Source organism: Hyperolius riggenbachi, chromosome 3 (genome assembly GCF_040937935.1).
Source record: "Hyperolius riggenbachi isolate aHypRig1 chromosome 3, aHypRig1.pri, whole genome shotgun sequence".
Lineage (NCBI taxonomy): Eukaryota > Metazoa > Chordata > Amphibia > Anura > Hyperoliidae > Hyperolius > Hyperolius riggenbachi.
The window spans coordinates 319,194,869-319,220,247 of record NC_090648.1 but is presented as its reverse complement, the minus strand read 5'-3'; the positions used below and the strand labels follow the sequence as shown (position 1 = coordinate 319,220,247).

Below are 25,379 nucleotides of genomic sequence, written 5' to 3'. Positions count from 1 at the left end.
CATACAAGGAATGTCACCTGCACAGAATGGGACTCGATCCCTCAGACAATAATTTGGGCTGAGTGCTTTGCAGACGCATCGTTAGCCTGTGTTCTAAGGGGGGCGGAGGTATGACAGGGTGGTGAGGTAAGGAGGAGAACAATAGCCTCAGCCTGTGCTCATAATATGATCCAGCCGGCTGGAACTCTTGCAGACGCAGCAGCCACTGAACACACACACTAGACTGTAAGCAGAGAAGACCATAACCAGCTACCTCGTGGAATAACTATCCAGCATGTGTACAAAGCATTACTTTCAAAATCTATATACAAGAACAAATTAAAGCTGTCAGGCTTTCACTTTGTGTTCCTTATTTTGTGTTTTGGTGAATGTATAGACTAAAGCTACATACACACTTTCATTAAAAAAATGATCCCTCAAGTCGATAAATCAGTGACCAATGCTGTACAGACACATTGCTAGCCTTCAGGCTAGTGATGCATTCTGTTGCTAAGGAGAGGGGGTGGCTTGGCAATGATTGGCGCACAACTCAGCAGCTTCCTGCGGCCAGCTCCTGACCAGCTCAGGGAGCTCTGCTGTTTCCCTGCAGTGTTTTCTATTCTTACACATCGATGATACAAATCACAATTACATATCTGCACAGCAGGTAGGATTACTCCTCTTTGTATCCCTATAGTCTGTATTGTCTGACATTATATGTGTGAGTGATGCTGCTACACACAGGACTGGGAATCAGTGGGGGTGTGCACAGAACAGGTCAGAAGGCAGGACCACAGCAGTATTCAGTGAACCTTTCTAGAATTCTTCAATATTAAAAAGACAGCTTTGATCTTATCTTATATACAATGGCTTCAATTCATCAAAGGGTGTTCGATAACAAAACCCCAGTCCTTAAAATACCGCATTCGGTATTTTACACTTCACTGTGCTAATTCATCAATATTTTCCCATGTGTGGTAGAGGTTCGTTAAGTTACCGAACTACTAGGCTTCAATTCATCAAAGGCTGTTCGATAACTGCAGAGTGGTGCAGAGCAGCTTGGAATGTCCCTGTGTTGTTACAAGCTGATAACAATAGAAGGCATCCAGACATCCCTTTGTGATGTAAAGGTGTTATAGTTACTGTTATTTATACTGCCTCTGCTGCTCTGAATCTGTCCATCAGTCTTTCTTAACATTTTATTTATTTGCCACAACGTAGATGAACTTCCTGGAGACATTACAAATGCCATGCTTGGTGATTTCACCACCAGCATCTTTGCATTATCAAACAGGGCCTGAAAGGGTTACACCACCGAAGGGAATCTGGGGATATATTTTGACCCGTTCTCTCTGCTCACTGCTTGGGGGGTCTGAAAGCTTGTGTGGAGAAGCCTGTGTGACCTATCAGCAGCACTTGCAGGAGAACAGGGGCTGTTTCTATTGGCTGCCTGCTCCTGCTAATCATGAAAACATTCACACAGAAGGCTTTCGAAGCCTGTAACGACAGGGGAGAGCTTGAGATAAACACCGAATGTGTTAGCGAATGTGGGAACCATGATGAATTAACACTTGTTGAGCACATGTCGGTAATTTATCTCATTGCTGTGTCATTTCAGCTTCTCATTCGGTAACAGCTTTGATGAATTAACATTTTCTAAAGTGCTTCGTTAAGTCAGCTGTTTTCAGCATTACCGAATGCGGTAATGCTTGATGAATTGAAGCCAATGTATGCTTACACTCTGAAGGTGGTCACTCACGATATAATAAAATGATCCGATTTTACGTCAATTCGATAAAAATGATCGTATTTCCCGAAAAAAAATTGAAAGCTTTTTTTTCATTCGACTGAAAAATCTGATCGGATTTCCAGTTTTCTTCGATTTTTATCGATCCGGAATGCCAGATATTTTTCTTCATATACAATTTTTAATTGTTTTATTCAGTGATCTTTATAGTATTGTGATAAAGGAGCAGCTTTCCAACTCCTCCTTCTTATTTACATATTCCACCTAGTGGAAGTTACATCATTAGTACCACCTTTATGACCTCACACTATTTTGCATAGTACTGCCCATGTAATGTGGATTGGCCAATCCCAAAGAACCAATGTTTAGCATTTCCTATAAAAAGAGATGCCACCATTTTGTTTTATATTAGCCTGATGAAACAGAGAACGTTTTCTCTGAGAAACGCATTGTGTTTATTAATAAATAAGCCCCTTTTTATACCTTACTACCTCACCACTCTCTATTTTATTTGCGGCAAGTCACAGCGGTTATATCTGCTAGCCGCACAATACTACTCAGTACGCTACTAACATCGCATAGACGCCGCTCACTATCGTTTGGTCCCGCAATGCGCCAGGATCTAATGTTTGGCCTGCCTACAGCCTCCCTGGAAGTGTCCAAACAGAGAACGTGACTCCCTGGTGGCCCTCCGGATTCCCCGCCTGGAGCTGGATCGTGAGCCTGGTCCCTGGCCCCTAAAGGGACAAACGCTATCAGAGGCTGTGTCCTACGAGCAGCCATTTCTGAACAGGTGAGACCTGTCTTTGGCAGGGTGGATGCTCCTATTTATTTGTCACTCAGAGCGCTCTCTCTTTTGCATGTTTTTACTTTCTCTAGTGGATACTGAGAGCTGCCTAAGGAGGATTGCCAGATCGCACCAACAGGGAACTGTCTACATTCCCGATTTGCATTACATCATTAGATGTTTTTCTTCAATCTTTCTAAAGATTGTATGGTGTGTGTTAGATTGTCAATTAATGTACACACTCTAGCAATTGTCACAGTTTCCAATCATTTTTATCATAATTGGGGAAAAATTGAACATGTGTGTGGTACATTAGTCATATTTTTGAAATGTTACAATCAGTCAGAAAAATGTATTGCAATTCTTAAATTGAACAGATATTTAAAAAAAAAAATTGTATGGTGTGTGGCCACCTTGAGCCACAAGCCATAAAATGAATCCACCAATGCTCTATCACACCAGTCAGGGCTAAAGCAGTGCTGTGTGTACCAGTTTCACATACCGATTTGTATCCAAGGTTATCCAGATCAGCTTTGCTGGAGTCAGAGCTAAATTCATCTTCATCTGAACTGTTAATAATTTCCTCCTCATCCGAGTGAACAATGCCCATATCATCTTCAGCATCTTCTTGGGATATTTCACTATGGGGACAACAGAAATAAGAAAACATGACCGGTTATCCAATGTTCTTTGCAAAATATTAAAAATAACTACTTATAATTTTCAATTCAGATAAATCAATCATACGAGTGATAACACAACACTGGCAATTTGTTACTGTAACATCAATTTCAGAAGAAATGGAGCTCAGTGTTGAGCCTTTGTAGATACTGTATATTTAAAAGCAGCAGCTGGTCTGAGAGAAGGGTACCCCCATCCCAATGTAATAGATAAGTAGATGCAATTTAAGATCAAAATGCGCTCAGGGATAATACCTCAAGCAACAATTTGAAGCATTATGCCTGAGCGCAGATTGAGCTAACATAGTAACAACAATTTCAGTTTGAATGCAATTAAGGATTTTCTTCAAGTTCATCTCGTCTTTTCTCCACCAGTAATTGTGTAGCACAAGAATAACATGTCTGAAAACTCTACAATCACTTTAATTTTAGGAACTGGAACATGGTTTTGACTGACAGGCTCTCTTGTGTTTCCCCCCAAAGATTGCCAGCCAAATCCATGTTCCATTCTGCAGTCAATAGCACCCTTTCCATTTACTCGTATGTGTGTGTGGGGGGGGGGGGAGCAGATAAGTGATAGCGCCCCCACCTTCCCATATCCTAATTGGGAAGTGTAATAAGTTGCAGCTTTGCCACACATATCTTACCAGAAAGGCATCGTTCCTCCACTAAACCCCAAGGAGAAGGACATACATGCGGGCAGTGGTAGTCGGTTAATTGTACACAGAATCTTAAAATTACTCTGCAGCCTTTTTAATACTTTTATTCTTATGTTACACAAGCACTGGGGAGGAAAGAGTTACTCTGCCAAAGCACAAACTGATGCTGTTGGTTGTATTTTGAAGAAAAGCTTTTATGTTAAGTGACCTTTTATGTATGGATTCACAAGAAAAACAACATTTTCAAGTGTTAAGTGTTCCATCAATAAGAATACAGTAACACACTGGTAAAGTGATCACATACAAAGATAAGCTTTATGTCTTCACTTATATAATCTTCATAGGCTTGGAAGGAGAACAGGCTGTTGATTATGTGGCTTCCCAGTGGCCAGACAGTTCACATCTGAATTGTATAAATGAACACTGCAGATCTTGTATATGTTATGCAAGCTGTCACATGACTCTTTTCTCTTGAATATATCTATTGAGACATATTAGTCACTCTTTATGTTGACATTTGTAAAATGAACGGTGTGCCCTCCAAGTCAAATGATAGAATGTCTGGTGGAGCAGCTCAATAAACAGATGGTAATGTAATACAGAGGGGCTGATTGTAATACAGAAGGGATGATTTGCTGGATAACCTAGGGGAACACGAGTGATCCTGCAAACCTGAACTGGATTTTTTTAAATTAGAAAATGTTGCAATCTTTGCCTTGGTCATATCAGAACATAAAGGGGCTGCTAAAAGGTTAGTAAAAAAAAAACAAAAAAACCCCAGAACTGTTGGGCTATTGTAGTCTACTGCAAACACCTAAAAGTGTGAGCCTTAAAGAGAACCCGAGGTGTGTTTAAAGAATATTATCTGCATACAGAGGCTGGATCTGCCTATACAGCCCAGCCTCTGTTGCTATCCCAAACCCCCCTAAGGTCCCCCTGCACTCTGCAATCCCTCATAAATCACAGCTATGCTGTGAGGCTGTGTTTACATCTGTAGTGTCAGTCTCAGCTGCTCCCCCGCCTCCTGCATAGCTCCGGTCCCTGCCCCTGTCCCTTCCCTCCAATCAGCAGGGAGGGAAGGGATGCAGACGGGGACTGGAGTTCTGCAGGAGGCGGGGAGAGCAGCAGACTGACACTATAGAGATGAACACAGCCAGCTCTGACAAGCTGTTTGTCAGCAGCGTGGCTGTGATTTATGAGGGATTGCAGAGTGCAGGGGGACCTTAGGGGGGTTTGGGATAGCAACAGAGGCTGGGCTGTATAGGCAGATCCAGCCTCTGTATGCAGATAATAATTCTTCAAACCCACCTCGGGTTCTCTTTAAGGTGCCCACACACTCGTCAGATTAGCAGCAGATAGATAAGAAATGCATCTGATGATCTATCTGATGTGTTTTTAGAACATTTTTTACCAGGATAGAATTCCAATAGATTTCAGTTTAAAATCTATTGAAATTCGATCTGATGGCATTTTTTTGCCATCAGATTTCCATTAGGGCCAATGCAAAATGATAAGCAATCTCAGATCAGATCGACCTAGATTTTCCACCCTGCCAGTTCGATGGAAATCCATCGAAATCGATCGAAATCGGCCATCGATCGGTCAACCGATTTGCAATCGATCGATTTTGATCGATCGGTCGGCCAGAAAATCGGCTGAGTGTATGGGCCCCTTTAATCTTTTAAGTGTTCCTGAAGTGACATGATGAGATAAGCACACACACACATACAGGATCTTCTCAAAAAATTAGCATATTGTGATAAAGTTCATTATTTTTTGTACTTTTTTTTGTTTTTTTTTGTAATGTACTGATAAACATTAGACTTTCATATATTTTAGATTCAAATACACACAACTGAAGTAGTTCAAGCCTTTTATTGTTTTAATATTGATGATTTTGGCATACAGCTCATGAAAACCCAAAATTCCTATCTCACAAAATTAGCATATTTCATCTGACCCATAAAAGAAAAGTGTTTTTAAAACAAAAAAAGTCAACCTTCAAATAATTATGTTTAGTTATGCACTCAATACTTGGTCGGGAATCCTTTAGCAGAAATGACTGCTTCAATGCGGTGTGGCATGTAGGCAAACAGCCTGTGGCACTGCTCAGGTGTTATGGAGGCCCAGGATGCTTCGATAGCGGCCTTAAGCTCATCCAGAGTGTTGGGTCTTGCGTCTCAACTTTCTCTTCACAATATCCCACAGATTCTCTATGGGGCTCAGGTCAGGTGAGTTGGCAGGCCAATTGAGCACAGTAATACCATGGTCAGTAAACCATTTACCAGTGGTTTTGGCACTGTGAGCACGTGCCAGGTCGTGCTGAAAAATGAAATCTTCATCTCCATAAAGCTTTTCAGCAGATGCATGCATGAACCCACTTTTGAACCAGAAACAGCGGCAGAAACGCCTGACCTGGGCTACAGAGAAGCAGCACTGGACTGTTGCTCAGTGGTCCAAAGTACTTTTTTCAGATGAAAGCAACTTTTACATGTCATTCGGAAATCAAGGTGCCAGAGTCTGGAGGAAGACTGGGGAGAGGGAAATGCCAAAATGCCTGAAGTCCAGTGGCAAGTACCCACAGTCAGTGATGGTCTGCGGTGCCATGTCAGCTGCTGGTGTTGGTCCACTGTGTTTTATCAAGGGCAGGGTCAATGCAGCTAGCTATCAGGAGATTTTGGAGCACTTCATGCTTCCATCTGCTGAAAAGCTTTATGGAGATGAAGATTTCATTTTTTCAGCACGACCTGGCATCTGCTCACAGTGCCAAAACCACTGTTAAATGGTTTACTGACCATGGTATTACTGTGCTCAATTGGCCTGCCAACTCTCCTGACCTGAGCCCCATAGAGAATCTGTGGGATATTGTGAAGAGTAAGTTGAGAGAAGCAAGACCCAACACTCTGGATAAGCTTAAAGAGAACCCGAGCTGGGTTTGAACAATGTGATCTGCATAGTGAGGCTGGATCTGCCTATACAGCCCAGCCTCTGTTGCTATCCCAAACCCCCCTAAGGTCCCCCTGCACTCTGCAATCCCTCATAAATCACAGCCACGCTGCTGACAAACAGCTTGTCAGAGCTGGCTGTGTTTATCTCTATAGTGTCAGTCTGCTGCTTTCCCCGCCTCCTGCAGAACTCCAGTCCCCGCCTGCATCCCTTCCCTACCTGCTGATTGGAGGGAAGGGACGGGGGCAGGGACCGGAGCTATGCAGGAGGCGGGGGAGCAGCTGAGACTGACACTACAGATGTAAACACAGCCTCACAGCACGGCTGTGATTTATGAGGGATTGCAGAGTGCAGGGGGACCTTAGGGGGGGTTGGGATAGCAACAGAGGCTGGGCTGTATAGGCAGATCCAGCCTCTGTATGCAGAGAACATTCTTTAAACACACCTCGGGTTCTCTTTAAGGCCGCTATCGAAGCATCCTGGGCCTCCATAACACCTGATTGCCTCCATGCCACGCTGCATTGAAGCAGTCATTTCTGCTAAAGGATTCCCGACCAAGTATTGAGTGCATAACTGAACATAATTATTTGAAGGTTGACTTTTTTTGTTTTAAAAACACTTTTATTGGTCGGATGAAATATGCTAATTTTTTGAGATAGGAATTTTGGGTTTTCATGAGCTGTATGCCAAAATCATCAATATTAAAACAATAAAATTCTTGAACTACTTCAGTTGTGTGTATTTGAATCTAAAATATATGAAAGTCTAATGTTTATCAGTACATTACAAAAAATAATGAACTTTATCACAATGTTAATTTTTTGAGAAGATCCTGTACACACACACACACAGGGCTGTGGAGTCGGACCAAAAATCCACCGACTCCGACTCCTCAGTTTAGGATTCCAACGACTCAGACTCCTCTAATTTGCATATTACAATTTTGTTGATTAACAGTATGTAACGTGAAATTCGTCTCTTAACTGCCAACGCTTAGGAATTTTACAAGACAACTAAAGTGAAAAGGATATGTAGACTACTATATTTATTCCTTTTAGACTAAAACTAGTCCTTGGTAAGAGTACTTGTAAAAGGTACAGACCGGAACAAAGAACATCTATCAGGCCCTAGGCAATGTAACTGTGGGTACATGTAAGAATGATGTGCAGGTACTCTGCAGGGGAATGAGGAGATTCTTCCTCTATTACACATTCTTCATGTACCATCTGAACCAGGTTTATGGGTGATAGACAACACCTCTGTGTTCAATGTGCACAACATTCTCAGTGGATTCCCTGCAGCTCTGTGGGGAGTGCATATGTATAGTACTACTGTGTTACAAAGTAAACCTGAGACAGATGAAATTAAAGTTTTATACATACCTGGGGCTTCCTCCAGCCCCCTTCAGGCTAATCAGCCCCTCGCTGTCCTTCTCCGCCACCTGGATCTTCTGCTGAGTCCAGGTACTTGAGCCAGTCTGGTGTAGTGCGCATGCACACACTCCGCCGCCGGGAGCGTACTACACCTGCGCAGCACTATTGTGCAGGTGTAAAATGCTCCTGGCTGTGGAAGCGGCACATAGCCAGACTGCTCTGACTGGCTGAATTACCTGGACTCATAGCAGAAGATCCAGGTGGTGGAGGACAGCGAGGGACTGATTAGCCTGAAGGGGGTTAGAAGAAACTCCAGGTATGTATAACACTTTTCTTTTCATCCGTCTCAGGTACCCTTTAATTCGTAGTCCCCAAACCAAATTTTAACATATCAAATTATTTGATTTCATGAGCAAAGAGAGTGCATACATTTGCATAAACCAGTATCAATGCAGAATTATTTCCATCTCATTGACCATCTCTATTAGTGACACGGCTACACATCAGGCTTTATACTTACAGCATAGATGTTATTTAGTATATATAAGAGATTCCTGTGTACACATCATATATACTGTACAGTCACAATCAGATATGTATATCTGACTTTAAAAATACCGGGACTGCTTTATTGAAGCAGCACAAGTAACTAATTTTGATTGGTTTATTTCATTTTTGTGGACTAAGCACAGCTATTACTGTATATATACATTATTTTTAATGACTATTATCTGAGAAATAGAACATTTTATCATATTTTCTATTTTAATTACAGTTACAAATTCATTAGGAGTCGGCGCATTTTTTCCCGACTCCAGGCACCAAAAATTGCTCCGACTCCAACTCCACGACTCCGACTCCACAGCCCTGTATATACATACACATACACACACACACACACACACACACATATACACACACACACACACACACACAAATCACTACACTGCTGAGACAAGCTTATGCGCTTTGGGTACTACTGGAGAAAAGCACTTTAGAAAGGTTTTGTTGTTGCATTCCCTACTAAGAGGTTATCAGAAGTCCTTTTCTGTTTTCCAGTACAGCAGGAGTTAAACAAAAACAAAACTTGAGTTGTTATCTATTCAAAAGAGTTTGTCAAAAGCTTATCTAATTCAGTCAGGTTTCCTGAACAGTAAATAGAAGCCAACACAGCTGAGGAAAGGGAGATAAGTGTTTCTAATGAGGTTTTACTGCAGGAAAGTTCAAAGGGCCATTAGGTATGTGTTCTTTTCAGCTAAGCAAAGCAGAGTGTAGATTATAAACAGCAGCAGTGACAGTCTGATTATTCTAAAATATAAAACTAGAAGCCTGAAAATAAAATTGGAGACTTATTTTACTACTGTTCTATTTATTATCCATACTACACATACAGTTCATTGGCCCTTATTCAATTAGATTTTTCTTCCAAAGTTTTCTCCTAGGAGAGAATTGTTAATCTTGTTTAAAATAACTTTTCAGCACTCTGCAACTGAAAAAAGTACACAAAAGTATGTGAAAAAAATACTGTCAAATTATGAGCATTTTCTTGTTTGCTGGTGTCTTAAAATGCATTTTTATGCATTTTATGCATATGGTGTAAAAATATCACCTAGGAATTTTTTGGTTATAAAGGCCATGATCTTCTAAGTTTATTTTTCCTTCAGGTTCACATTAATAGCACAAACACAATTTCACTAGCTTTTGGCAGTCCTCACTCTGTTCTGTTATGACGAAGACCGTTTATTTAAAAAAATCCAGTTCAGGTTTTGCTGGCTTTGTTCTCCACTAGTTTCCAATGTCCTCCGCTTAAGGTTAGGAAATCCACCCCCAAAATTGGCACAACAAAATCATAAACAAAAGCCCAGGCTGTGCTGGCACTTGTTGCTAGCTGACCGTTTTCAGGAAAGACTAAGTGGGCAGCTCCGAGAACAGCATAACTTCTATTGTGTCTGAATTAAGCCAACAGCTCCCAGTTACTGGCAATAGCAAGCATGTTCAGGTGATTGTAAACATGCATGTTTCTGCTGGCATCTGGCCATCCAGTTATGTTTACTTATCAATCATCTATACCCAGCTTTCTACAACTGGCATGGCTGCTTTGAGACAAACTGCTGTTATAATAAATACACCAGTCAGTTTTTTATTTTTCTTATTTTTTATACAGCAGAGAGGGGTTAAAAACTGCCACGTTTATCGTGCAGTCTGTGTTACTGCTGGAAGGGTTTGTCCTTTTTGGCGCCTGTGTAATACACTCTGGACAATGTGGACTTGATTGACAGCTGCAGTAGTGTAGGCGCAGTAGAGGCCAACCTCGGGCCGGCAGCTGAGAGCAGAGCTGCGACGTGGGACATGTCGGCTGCAAGGGTTGGAGAAAGCCCCGGGTAAGTCTATTTTTTTTTTTTTTTTTTAATTGCTTGGATATTTCCTTTATGCAATACCAGTTGGCTGGCTATTCTGCAGATCCTCTGCCTCTAGTACTTTTTGTTATAAACCCTGAACAAGCATGCAGCAGTTCAGGTGTTTCTGACATTTTAAGATCTGACAAGATTAGCCGCATGCTTGCTTCTGGTGTTATTCACACACTACTGCTGCCAAATAGATCAGCAGGGCTGCCAGTCAACTGAAATAAAGGGAACTAAATGTGGCAGCTTCCATATTCTTCTCCCAGCAGTTGTCCTTTAACAGATACTGAACAAGTATTTACAACATATACTCAAATGGAAACATATCTTTTTTGGCTCTCAAATGATGACAGACACAATATAGATAGACCTGAATGTAACTGATACGTGTATAAACCTAGATTCCAACAGCCCCCCCTCCCCCCCATAATCCACCCAACCCCCCTCCCACCATGGGGAAATTGGACACTAGGTAGAACAGCTGGAGAAGGAACACCTGGAAATTTATAGAGATATCTAGGATGGCAAAATGGGATCACTTTGTTGTCACATAAGATATTAAAGTGCAGGAATGCAGGATTCAGTCTGTTTACATTCACACCGCGGGACGATGAAGCTGACCACATCCTCAGCAACACATTTTATACACAGTGCCAGCATAAAAATCAAAGATTCTATAGAACATGTGTCTGCTTTCAACAAAGTAGCAATGATAGTATTAGAATTGTTCAAGTTATTTATGTGTTCTGATTAGATCTTCTAGGTATAAATGTAAATAAAAGCTCAACGGAGCAGATAAATCAGAGGACATTATTTTGCATGCATTTCTAGCATGTGCAGTCAGCTCCATAATACTAACTATTACTAAGAATTAGTAAAGCCTACATACGGTAAGTGACTTGTAACATGATGAGATAAAGCTTCCAATTCCCAAATTTTTATAAAACTATGCAGCATTCCCTTTCCCCCCCCCCTCTTTGTCACTGTATGATTTAAAATTCCAGGGCTCTGAATGAGTTTATCTTCAGTGGACTCCAGTTGGACTGTTGCCAAACTCTTACTGATAACTAGTTATAGGCTATAAAACTCTTGTAAAAAAAAGTACGTAGACTGTGGATTAGGGTATGTACCTGGGCATCATCTTTGATCAATGCCCCAGTTTCGCGAAACCCCCTCCATGTCTTATTAGGCTGCCCCTACCCAAACCTATCTTCTACTAAAAATACCCTAATTAATTATATCTTTACTGTAACTAAAATTAAAATAGTGGAAGCCTGGAACACTCAATCTCTATCATTTGAGGCTGTCAAAAACAGGCTTGGCAATATATTGTGCTTTGAGAAACTGAGGGCTCGTATGAATGACAATATGAAAAAGTATCAAAAAATCTGGGACCCGTTAATAACCTATTTATTAAACCCTGAGCAAATAGCAACGGCACGTAATCAATGACCTTTTTATGGTTGCCTCTCACAGGCAATGTATAACCTGCACTGTAACGATCGGTGTAACACAGAGAGGATCTGATTACCGGTGATCTGCAGTATCACCGAGAATGCAGATATATACCCGATTATTGATGATCTGCAGTATCACCGATAATCAGATATATCTCTAACCTCTGGACACCTGAGTGATGAGAGTGTTTTGGTGCAACAGTAATACTTTGAGGACCGCACCTGAATCTCAGGTGCTAGAGCAATAAGGAGTACTGCTCCGCAGCAAGTTCCTTCCGTTGGTCTGGACTCTCCGCAGGGAGGCGTCAGGCCGAGAGTGGGAAGGACAGATCGTGAGTGACACCAATGAGGGAGTGTCACTGTCAGATCTGTGAACTATCTCTCAACAGGAGAGATAGCTCTCGAGGTCGAGCAGGCCAGGTCATCAACACATGGACAGACAAAGTACAGAGACAGGAGACAGATGCAGAATCCCAAGACTAGCCGAGTTTGGCAACGGAGTATCAGAATGACAAAGGTACAAAATCAGAGATCAGAAGAATGGTCAGTAAAGCAGAAGGTCATAACAAATAATCAACAATTCCTAGACTAAGGTGCGAGTTTCTTGGTCATCAACACCTTGGAAACTGGTCTAGATAATAACACAGATAATAATAGAATTTCCTAGACTAAGGTGTGAGTTCCTTGGTCATCAACACCTTGGAAACTGGTCTAAATAATAACACAGATAATAACAGAATTTCCTAGACTAAGGTGTGAGTTCCTTGGTTATCAACACCTTGGAAACTGGTCTAATGTAACACAGATACTGACAAGGTCTGAGTGCTACCACGTAGTGATCGCAACGCCAGACACCAGAGGAATGACCAGCACCCAGTATATATACACCAGCGCTCTCCTGCGCCTCCCCTAAGTGCTGGACCAATGAAAACTGAAAGAATTGTCAGCTGACCGTACTGGTCAGCTGACACCCTTCTGGCTGTCATAAATGCTCTGCCTCTCCGTGCGCGCACGCGTCCTTCTGAACCTGTGTGGACTATCAGTCCCAGCCACACCAGACATGTGTTGTAATGCCTCTGCTGTTTTGGATGCGGAATCCGCCGCACCGCTGTCCGAGCGTGCGGCGTTTTCTCAGCGTTCAGCAGTACTGACAGAAGTAGGCTTATGCGTGCAAACCGCCGCGTCGGACGCGGAATCCACCGCTCTGTTCTCTGGGCATGCGGCGGTTTCTCCGCGCTCCGTCAAGCCAGTGAATGCAGGTCTCTGCGCGCAAGCTGCCATGTTGAACGCGGAATCAGCCGCCTTACTCTGAGTACTTGCGGTGGCTTTTCCGCATTTTCTCACATGCACAAGGAGGATTAGCTTAGACATCCCTTGTCTCTGGACCTTCTAAAACTTTCCTATGTTTCTATTCTCTTTCTTCTCTAACCTTATCTACCTATACCTTCTAATTTGACTTTAAACTTTCCTTTATCTTCCCAATATCTTCTTTCTTAATTTAGAGAACACTGATGTTTTACGGACACTAGATCTTCATACTAAAATAGTGTGATGACTATTGAATCAAGCACATCCCTTTTTCCTTTTTTACATTGTGCATCCACCATTGCAGTTAGTACCTAACTGAAATGACCTATGCTCACGCTAGTTAGTAAGCAAAGCCTGACCTCGCTGGAGGACAGGTTTCATAGCTAAAGGAACTGGACAAGATGATGTAGGTCTGTCTTCATCCGACCCTGTTAGGGTTAGTGACGGATGTTGGACATCCTGTAGGATAACGTTTTAGGAAATTTTCCTATCTTGAATTTTAGGAATTCCCATTTAATCTGTCAGTCATGCATATTAATGTGATATGTAGTGTCATAAAACTGTTTGAGTTAAAAATATGTTCATTATGATATGACTATATTGTACTTGCTTGTTACTGTAAATGCAAAACTATGTTGGAAAACTGTTCTTCCTTCTTTACAAAAAAATCTTTCAATAAAAACAATTGAAACGAAAAAAAAAAAGGGTCATAAGTTCGAGAAAAACACTTAAAGCGGTCATCATTCAACTGAGAAAATAAAAACTTTAAAGATACTCTTTACTGAATATAAAACTTAACCCATTCAGGTTCCGTCTTTTTCACGTGAGAAATGTTCACCTCCCATTCATTAGCCTATAACTTTATCACTACTTATCACAATGCACTGATCTATATCTTGTTTTTTCCGCCACCAATTAGGCTTTCTTTGGGGGGTACATTTTGCTAAGAGCCACTTTACTGTAAATGCATTTTAACAGGAAGAATAAGAAAAAAATGGAAAAATTCATTATTTCTCAGTTTTCAGCCATTATAGTTTTAAAATAATACATGCCTCCATAATTAAAACTCGCGTATTGTATTTGTCCATATGTCCCGGTTATTACACCGTTAAAATTATGTCCCTATCACAATGTATGGCGACAATATTTTATTTGGAAATAAAGGTGCATTTTTTCCATTTTACATCTATCACTATTTACAAGTTTAAAATAAAAAAAATATAGAAATATTTCAATCTTTACATTGATATTTAAAAAGTTTAGACCCTTAGGTAAATATTTACATTTTTTTTTTTTTATTGTAATGTTTTTTTTTTTATATACTAAACATTTTATTTGGGTACTTTTGGGAGGGTGGGAGGTAAACAATAGATTTATAATGTAAATGTGTGTTAATTCTTTTTTTTTTTTTTTTCAGGTGTAGTATTCCTTTTTGGCCACAAGATGGCGGCCATGAGTTTGTTTACATGACGTCACTCTAAGCGTAGCACGCGCTTAGAGTGACGCATCGGGAAGGAGACGGCCAGAAAAAGCTCAGCTTCCGAGAGAAGCTGTCGCTTTTTCAGCGGGGGAGAGGAATCAATGATCGGGCTCCATAGCCCGATACATTGATTCCTTGGCTACCGAATCCGCGGCCGGGAGTGCGCGTGCACGATCGGCCGCGGGGGCGCGCGGTAGCGCGCATGGTTCCTGGACGTAGAAACTACGTCCAGGAACCAAAATAGGTTAATGAATAAAAAACGTTTTTTTTTTCCTCCACATAATTTATATATTATTTCACCAAGGTTTGCCATTTATAAAATCTTTCTTCACCCTGATCTCTTGAATTCATCACAGATGGTGGCATCTTTACTGCTGGCATGGTGAATCACAGGGTGTGTTTTGTTTTTTCTCTAGGGCAGAAGGCTGTGTGTATCACCATAGCGTAGGCCAAGTATCACTGGGAAGGTGGGGTTGCATACCAATATACAGCAATATATAGAAATGAGAAGTGTTTCTGAAGCAGAACCCAAGATAATTAACATAAAAATTGATATCCTGAGTAATTCATTACATTCTACTAAATGTTATTACGGTTTCTCTTTAAAGGGTACCTAAAGCGATACTATGGTCCCCACCTAAGACATCCTGATCCTTTGCCGTCATTCCGCACTGCTCCATTCAGCCACTGCCCCCCTTTAAAAAGCTGGCCAGTTGCAGGCAACAGCGCACGTGTGTTCCCGGGCTGCGCATGCCTTGATTGCTCTACAGTACCTGGGAGCTTCTGTGCATGAGCAGTTACAATGTTTTTTGAACTGTGCAAGTGCAGAACACTCCCGGCCAGCACCACTTGGATGCACACAGCAGCTGAAGAGAGAAGAGTAGAAAAAAAGCGAGGGAACAGGAAGACTACGGGGCTGAAAAAAGCCCCAAGCAAGTTTAACTGGGGACCTTAGTGCTGCTTTAGGTTGCCTTTAAATCTTATGTTTTTAACTTTTAAAAACATGGGTTTAAAAAGGCAGTTAACAACAGTTAACTGCCTTTTTAAACCCATGTGATCAATAAAGAGCTTATTTATACTGCGACGGTGCCTGCTCAAGTGGATTTCTACAATTTACAGTCCCAGTGGTGTGGAGAACTGAGAGCTGAGGCACGTCCTTGAACCTTCCAGTTGATGGGTGCTGCTCTACCAATCTGCACTGTTTGTAACTTTTAAAAACAAAATAAGACTGGAGGTATGCTTTAAAAGCAAACCTGAAGTAAAAATAAACTTATGAGAGAATGAATTGTTTGTGTAGTATGGATAATTGATAGAATATTAGTAGCAAAGGAAAGAGTCTCATATTTTTATTTTCAGTTATTTCTAACATCGCATCTTACTTGCACAGTTGTATGTTTAGAATCCACACTTTTTATTTTAGGCTGAAACATAAAGCAGAAGTAATGACCCTTTGAATTTTCCTGCAGTAAAACCTTATCCAAGCTCTCTCTCACTGTTTCTTGGCTGTTTAAGTGTTTCAGAAAACAGGACTGTATTCAACCCAGTGAGCCGAAGAGCTCAGAGAAGCTCTTTTTCATAGATAACAACTTAAGTTTTTAACTCTTCCTGTACTGGAAAACACCTCAAGACTCTTTCCTTTGCTACTAATGTTCTATTTATTATCTGTACCACACATACTATGATCATCTCATAAGTTTATTTTTGCTTCAGATTTGCCTTAAATTTTGTTACATAGGATTTGTCTCTTATCTCAAATGTACTATAATGAGTTAACTGTGAACCTATGTCCTACAGGATTTCATTTTACAGGAGCTAAACCACATAGGTGTATGTATGTATGTATGTATGTATGTATGTATGTATGTATGTATGTATGTATGTATGTATGCGAGTGATGGGAACCACGAAAAAAAAAACATTTTATGAAATAATCATTGTTATGATATAAAAGCATGAGCGAGCATAAGGTTACATACAGAGGTTGCTATAAGTTGCTCAAAAAAAAAAAAAAGTGTATCACGGCATAGTAAAGTAAAATAAACAATCTGGATATGCTAAGAATGTGCGATCATGGAAAATGTGGTTAGGATCATCTATTTTGATTTGGACAACCAGATACAAGCATACTCTAAACAGAGTCTGGGAAGCTCACACTGGAGATTAATGCAATGCTTACTGCACTCTAGCTGCAATAAACTATGAGGAATTGTGTGTTTATAAAACCGCACACAGCACAGATATGTGGCTCTATTCTGTTCAGACTGTACTTAATACATGTGCCCAGACAAATGCAGATTTTGTGGTATAATGTTGGCATTGCTAGGCCTGGGTACCAGTGACATGTGGCCTGAACTAACTGTTGGCTGGTTGGACCCGTGACACAATAATCATTGGTGGTCAGTTGAGATGGTCAATGAGATGCAAATAATTACAGCTTGCATGCAAATTTAGTGTAAACTGAAAGCAGCCTAAAGCCTCATACACATGTCCAACTTAATGCACAACTAACCACACAACAAGTTGTTTACCTGACAAGAACGTACGCACACGCCAACCACATAAACAACCAACTCACTTAAAAGGATACTGTGGGGGGGGGGGGGGGAAATGAGTTGAACTTACCCGGGGCTTCTAATGGTCCCCCGCAGATGTCCTGTGCCTGCGCAGCCTCTCACCGATGCTCCGGCCCCGCCTCCGGTTCAATTCTGGAATTTCAGACTTTAAAGTCTGAAAACCACTGCGCCTGTGTGGCCATGTCCTCACTCCTGCTGATATCACCAGGAGCGTGCTGCGTAGGCCCAGTATGGTCTGTGCCTGTGCAGTATGCTCCTGGTGACCTCAGCGGGATCGAGGACACGGCAATGCAGGCGCTGTGGTTTTCAGACTTTAAAGTCTGAAATTCCAGAAGTGAACCGGAGGCGGGCCGGAGCATCGGTGAGTGGCTACGCGGGCACAGGACATCTGCGGGGGACCATTAGAAGCCCCGGGTAAGTTCAACTCATTTTCCCCCGACCCCTACAGTATCCCTTTAAATACTATGAGTGCAAGCCAAATGACAAACTGCACAACATGTCCCCATTAAAAAACAACAACGTTGACTTGTACACACATTCCAACCTGCCTGATAGATTTTCAGATTGATCCACTGGTTGGATCTTGCAAACAACCTGTTTTCAGTTAGTCATTTGGTTGTTTTCCAGTCATAGTTGGACAGAGTGTTGGTAGGTGTGAATGAGCCTTTAAAGAGAACTTATCAGATGTCATAATACTACTGTCCTTACAGATCACAGCTGGATGAACGGAGGTGGTAAATCAGGATATCCTGATCCATACCGCGCCCCACCTCTCACTTTATGGTTAAGATCAGTATATTGTAAGACTGTGTTCGGGATGCAAAGGTGGACCACTTCATCACTATGTAGCAAATATATTCATCTGTTAGTTTTATAAGCACCCATGACTATCCTTGGTTAATGTAAGTATTTGCCATTCAATACATTCAACGTTACTGTAACAGTTTTCTCTTACCAATTTACTTTGGTACACTAATACTCCAGAGAGGCAGTCTCCTGTACTGTATAATCTTTATGGAAATGTTCTGTATTTGGTCTAATATCTTTTTTTTCAATAAAAAAAACTTTATTGTTAAACAATGAAAATTGTAAGCAGCTTAAAAAGGACCAATCAAATGCACTTCCTATCCATTTCGATTGGCACAAATCCAAGCTGCAGCTGTAATTACTTGCATCCCATTGACCTTTAATGGTTAGTTTAATGTCAATACCATGCAGGGGCAAACAAGAACAGAAGAAGGCTTACAATAGGACCACTTCTATCACAATATAAAATATTCAATACCATTTATTACCCAATATCATTTATCAAACATCAAAGAATCACAAAACTATTTAACAGCATATATCATTTGTTTGCTGTGAAAATTACTAAAGTGGATAGCACTCTCGCCCTTTCAGTGCTTGGTCCCCAGTTCGAATCCCAGTCAGGGCACTATCTGCAAAGAGTTTGTATGAACTCCCTGTGTCTGCATGGGTTTCCTCCACGCACTCTGGTTCCCTACCACATCCCAACAGCATACAGACAAGTTAGTTGGCTTTCCTCTAAATTGTCCCTGGACTACAATGGACATATGACTATGGTAGATGACTATGGTAGAGATTAGATTGAGCTCCTCCGAGGTACAGTTAGTGGTTAGTGACTATACATAATAATAATAATAATAATACCTACAACATATGGTTATAATGAACCATTTTAGTATGTAAAACTTGAATTCAAAAGTATAATGAACTTCAAAAAGTGTTTCTGCAGAGGTGCAAAAATATACGGGACCCAGAATTGAAAATAAATACATCCAAAAATAATATACAAGTGTTAACAGCAAATATAGGATAATCTATTGAACATGGGACCCCTGAGTGTAATTGTAAATACAAAAAACAGGATTGCCCGCAATACTCTATCTGGAACAGCATAAATAGTGACATGAATTTACGCATATGGCTAGTTGGCAGTTGTAGAGTATACATCAACAGTCCATGAGAGTAAAAGTGAAACCATCAGAAGTCTGTACAAACAGCAGAGGCGTGGAAGGATGAGCCCCTATGTACCCCACATGTGTCATTGTAAGTTACTTCATTTCACCAGGAGATTATAGAATGAAGCACCTGATGAAGCAGAACAACATCTGATAATTCTCTGCAGAGAAACTGATTTACAGTCTATGATTTATAGTATATGCTATGCGCTATAGTCTATATAGACAATATGCAATAGCACTGCTGGATCGCTCTGTAAAGCAATGATAAATCCTAAATATTGATAAAATTATAAAACAAAGCCCTCAACAATTATCACAGTCTATAGTCCATATTCCTTCTGTATTCAGAGAAAGCAAACGCCTTCTTGTACAAGCAGAAATATGGACATCAGCGACCCTCGTAAAAAAAAAATATATATATAGTGACGTCCTGTTAAACTAAACTACATATAGCAATACAGTTTACTTCAGTGTCTGTGCCTACAGTCGTGTAGAACACCTCTCCTCCACCACACTGAGGAAGGAAATTGCGCTCACCAGATAGTTTGGCTGACCAATTACAGACAGCTCAAATTGCGTTTATATGCACCATAGAGATCTTCTAATCTTCCTGGCTTTTTTCCATCCACAGTTTCTCAGATTGATGAGCATAAAGGAAACAAACATATACAGTATACATAGCGTAACCCCTTCATAAATTTCAACGTATTCACAACACCTCATGTGAGAGTGACTATCCCAATCACCCCACTCCAGTGCGTAACTGCTTGCACCAAGCACAACAATGCACTCACCAGAACTATTTGCTGACCTCTCACAGACCAGCCAAAATCACTTGTATGCTCCACAATGGGCAGTGGCTACCTTACTTCACTCAACCTTATAAAAACTTAAAAATCGGCTTCCATATTGCAAAAATGTTTAATATATTATTAAAATAAACCAGTAGTGCACTTACAAACATCCAGCATAATGCGCATATCAATAAAACCAAGTCAGATGTACTTCAAGGCGTCTCATCCCTCTCTGCCCGTAGCTACGGGCCACTGCCCATTGTGGCGCATACAAGCGATTTTGGCTGGTCTGTGAGGGGTCAGCAAATAGTTCTGGTGAGCGCAGTTACACACTGGAGTGGGGTGACTGGAATAGTCACTCTCACATGAGGTGGTGTGAAAACTTTGAAGTTTACGAAGGGGTTACATACATACATACATACATACATACATATACATATACGTACACACGAGTATAATATACATATATATTATATATATTTCCTCCATGCTCATCAATCTGAGAAACTGTGGATGAAAACAAGCCACGAAGATTAGAAGATCTCTATGGTGCATAAAAAAACGCAATTTGAGCTGTCTGTAATTGGTCAGCCAAACTATCTGGTGAGCGCAATTTGATTCCTTAGTGTGGTGGAGGAAAGGTGTTCTACACAACTGTAGGCACAGACACTGAAGTGAACTGTATATATATATATATATATATATATATATATATATATATATATATATATATATATATATATATATATATATATATATATATATATATATATATATATATATATATATATATATATACATATATATATATATATATATACACATATACATACACTTTATATATTTTTATTTTTTTATGAGGTCCACATTTTTGCATGTACAAGAAGGAATCTGCTTTCTCTGCATACAGAAGGAATATGGACTATAGACTGTGATAATTGGACTGTACCAGGTTATGGTTGATTTATAGTCTAAACTACCAACCCTTACAGTGGGGAACAAAAACAATAAATAAAGTTACATTTAAGTAGATTTGGTTCTATATACCATACATACATTTATGTCTTCATGTTACATGTCACTTTAATATGCTAGGCTGTATAAACAACCTATAATACCAACAGATCTTTTAACATAATGACTATGTGCCTCTGTAATGGTAAGCTGTGCTACAGACGCCATACAGTAGCTAGAATGTAAATAACTTATTTAAACAATTCTGCTCCTCAGAGTATACAATTGAAGCACTGTCATGAGTATAAAGGGCAACAAAACCAGAGAAAATAGTAGGTACTTTTATACAGTATTTAGAAGGCTAGATGGATGAATCAATGAACAAACACATGAATCAACTAACAAAACCTACCGATATTTATTGGATCCTGCATCACTGCTTCTGCTTCTAAAGTGCAACAAAAGACTGTGAAATGAGTGGTGTTAAAATGATGTAGCCTAAACTGTGGAAGAAACAATGAGCCTGGCACCATCATGGAGCCACCGCAATGCATTTTGGCGTCTACAACTACAACCCTCATCAGGAGTTCTAATGCTGGAAATACACGGCTCGATCTTGAGCTGATAAGATGGCTCGATAGATAATTTCTGACATGTCCGATCACCGTTCGATCATCTTGCCACTCGATTTCTCATTGAAGTGAATTGAAAATAAAATAAGAAAAACGAGTGGAAGATAAGAGGATCGAACGGGCAAAACGATCGGCCGCAGAATCGAGGGCCAGAATCGATCCGTGTACTCCCAGCATAAGAACCTGATCTAAGAGAACTATTTAACAAATATGACTTAATTTTGCCAAACACTGTATAATTCCATTTTAAAGGGAACCTAAACTGAGAAGGTTATGGATTTTTCCTTTTAAAATAATACCAGTTGCCTGACTCTCCTGCTGATCCTGTGTCTCTAATACTTTCCGCCACAGCCCCTGAACAAGCATGCAGATCAGGTGCTCTGACTGAAGTCACACTGGATTAGCCTCATGCTTGTTTCAGGTGTGTGATTCAGCCACTACTGCAGCCAAAGAGATCAGCAGGACTGACAAGTAATTGGTATTGTTTAAAAGGAAACATCCATATCCCTCTCAGTTAGGGCCTATTTGCACTACACGCGGATTCTGGATCCAGAAAACTGACTCCAATGAATGCCTATGGTTAATCTGCATCAGAAAAATGGCGTTTAGTGAAAACAGGCCCATAGGCATTCATTGGAGTTCCCTTTCATAAGGAGCCAAATATAATAGACCTTAAAAAATGAAGTAGTGTGAAGAAACTTCTGAATAAGTCACAACTAATTTTCTGATTTTATCTCTCTTCAGTACAGTACAATTACACTGCACATACACATTTACGGTACTTTTTAAAGTATACTGTATGGACATTTTTTAGGAAATCAAAGCTTCACGTATAGATAAGCCAACCTGCAACTTTTGAGCTCATTTTGGGGCTGTGCAAATATAGTATATATGGCAAGTCATGCTCGTTTAGTAGCTTTAAAGGTAGTTGAGGTCAGAAACCATAACACAGACGTTATTAAGGTCAGTTTTCTGAGAATAACTCTATTTGATATTAGTCTGACCACACAAATGTTGTACAAAGTTCCTTCCTGTGACTGGAGTTGCTAATGTTATACACCATAGCTGTATAAATAAACACTCAGTAATTTATAGCTTAAAGAGAATCTGTATTGTTAAAATCACACAAAAGTAAACATACCAGTGTGTTAGGGGACATCTCCTATTACCCTCTGTCACAATTTCGCAGCTCCCCGCCGCATTAAAAGTAGTTAAAAACAGTTTTAAAAAGTTTGTTTGTAAACAAACAAAATGGCCACCAAAACAGGAAGTAGGTTGATGTACAGTATGTCCACACATAGAAAATACATCCATACACAATCAGGCTGTATACAGCCTTCCTTTTGAATCTCAAGAGATCATTTGTGTGTTTCTTTCCCCTGCACCTCACTGAAGAGTTACAAGCTGATTGTTTGTTTCTTCTTACAGACATCTCTGCCCTGTTGTCTGTAATTCTGCAGTATGTGACTCATCAGTATGTGAACAGAGGATTTATCCAGCTTGTAAAAGATAAGAGAGCAGAGAAAAGCTGGCTAATGTAAATAACACACACACACACACACACACACACACACACACACACACACACACACACACACACACACACACACACACACACACACACACACACGGGAGTGTGCATAGAGGGGGCATGCATATCAGATCACACTGAAGAGTTGGCAGCCTTCCAGACACAGGACGACAAGTCCGACAGGGGAAAGATAAGCTGATTTATTACAGAGATAATGATGGTAGAAAGTGCTGCAGTAAGCCAGAGCACATTATAATAGGTTTAGGAACCTGTAGGATGGTAGAAAACACAATGACATTTTTGTTACAGAGTCCCTTTAAGTATTACATGTGACAGTGAATAATCTATATGTCCCACAGATGTCAGAGACTACAGACAAACTTAGGAACCCAACTGACCATCACAAATCCATGCAACATTTGCCCTGACTTTAGCCTTTCTGATTTGTCCTATACTCATCAACATGAATCTGCTGAATAGTGGCTGTTAACACAACAAAAGTGGATTAATCAGAAAGCAACTCATTTAAATGTACAGTCTACAATTTTAAAATGGTTAAGCAGTAGTTCAAGTCTTAACTTAGTGAATATTTTTGGAAGTACACAAAAGTTAAGATAAATATGATGGTTATGGGGTTTTGAAAGGAGTAATGAGGAGAATTTTAAATAGCATAGTGAAAAGTGCAGATGTTTAAGCAACATGCAGGACATCACAGGATCGGAATTATTAGGAAAATTAGGAAAGTACAACAGAGATAGATTCCATGTTCTGCAATACTTCACATGACTGAGATAAATGGCATGAAACCACTGGGTAATTTCTTCCAATTAACTTAAAAACATCCTGGATATAGAGCATCTCCTGTAGCCTGAGCCATTTGATTCGCTGGTGTATTTGGCTAATCAGGTTTACCACACATAACACAGTTACAATGTGGATACGCTACATAATAAAATCTATTAGGGGTCCTAAAATTAATGACTTCTCCCTCAACCAGACCACATTATTGGTAAAACTGGAGCACATTATACATCTAGCAGATGTCTTCCATGAGGCAGCTTTACTCCCTACACTTTAAATGCAGAATAATGGTGCAATTTGACCTTTTTATTATTAGAAGAAATAATACAAAGGAAAGACCATCTGGCAGGGCCATATACCCTCATACAACACAAAACAGCCCATATAATGCACATTATCAGGTTGTATGTGATATAAAACTGATGACAATATAAAAGCAACTTTCTGGACAGAAAAATAAGGAGTCAATTCACTGAAATGAAAGATAGACATATGTGAAGGTTATCAAGTTAAAGAGACACTGAAGCGAAAAAAAATATATGTTATAATGAATTGGTTGTGTACTATGAATAATTACTAGAAGATTAGCAGCAAAGAAAATATTCTCATATTTTTATTTTCAGGTATATAGTTTTTTTCTAACATTGCATCATTCTATAATATGTGCAGATTACACAATACTCAGCATTCAAAATGATTCTTTCAGAGCAGTCTGTGAACTAATGACCTCTCCTCTGGCAGAGGAAAAGTAAAAAATTAACTAACAGTTGAGATAATAAAAGTCAGAAAACAGCCCTCTCCATGACTTTGAAAGTCGTAGAGCTTAATGGCTTTTTTGTATAGAGATAACAACTGGAGTTTCTAAAATCTTCCTGTATTGGAAACAGTTAGACTGATGTATCTGATCTTAATGTTTTATTTCTTAGCTGTACTACACATACAAATCATAATGGCATAATTTTTTTTTCGCTTCAGTGTCTCTTTAAAATACAACTTGCACCCAAAAAAAATAAAAGGTTTCAAATAAGAAAGAAAATGGAATTCACCCATGCCCATTATCTTATCAGTGCAGCTCCAGTGCTTAAGTGGAGAGCAAGGTCAACAAGCTTGTCCTCAATGCAGAAAAAACTGTAGGAACTGACTGCGAACTTCAGAAAGAAGCCCCCACACTCAACCCAGTCTGCACAGAAGTCACTGAAGTCACTAAGGTACAAAATGTTCAAATCTTAGGCACTACCCTCACCAATGATCTTCCTGCAACAACTTAAAAAAATGTTGGAATGCTGCAGGA

General features: G+C 40.1%; 1 protein-coding gene across 1 annotated transcript in view; it reads right to left on the bottom strand.

The window, feature by feature from the left end:
- Positions 1–25,379, bottom strand: part of FGD6 (FYVE, RhoGEF and PH domain containing 6) — a 165,200-nt gene that overhangs the window by 73,275 nt on the left and 66,546 nt on the right. Inside the window, exon 3 of the mRNA XM_068276795.1 lies at positions 3,016–3,154. Coding sequence (XP_068132896.1) covers positions 3,016–3,154 — 139 coding nt within the window. The remainder of the gene's footprint in view (positions 1–3,015; positions 3,155–25,379) is intronic.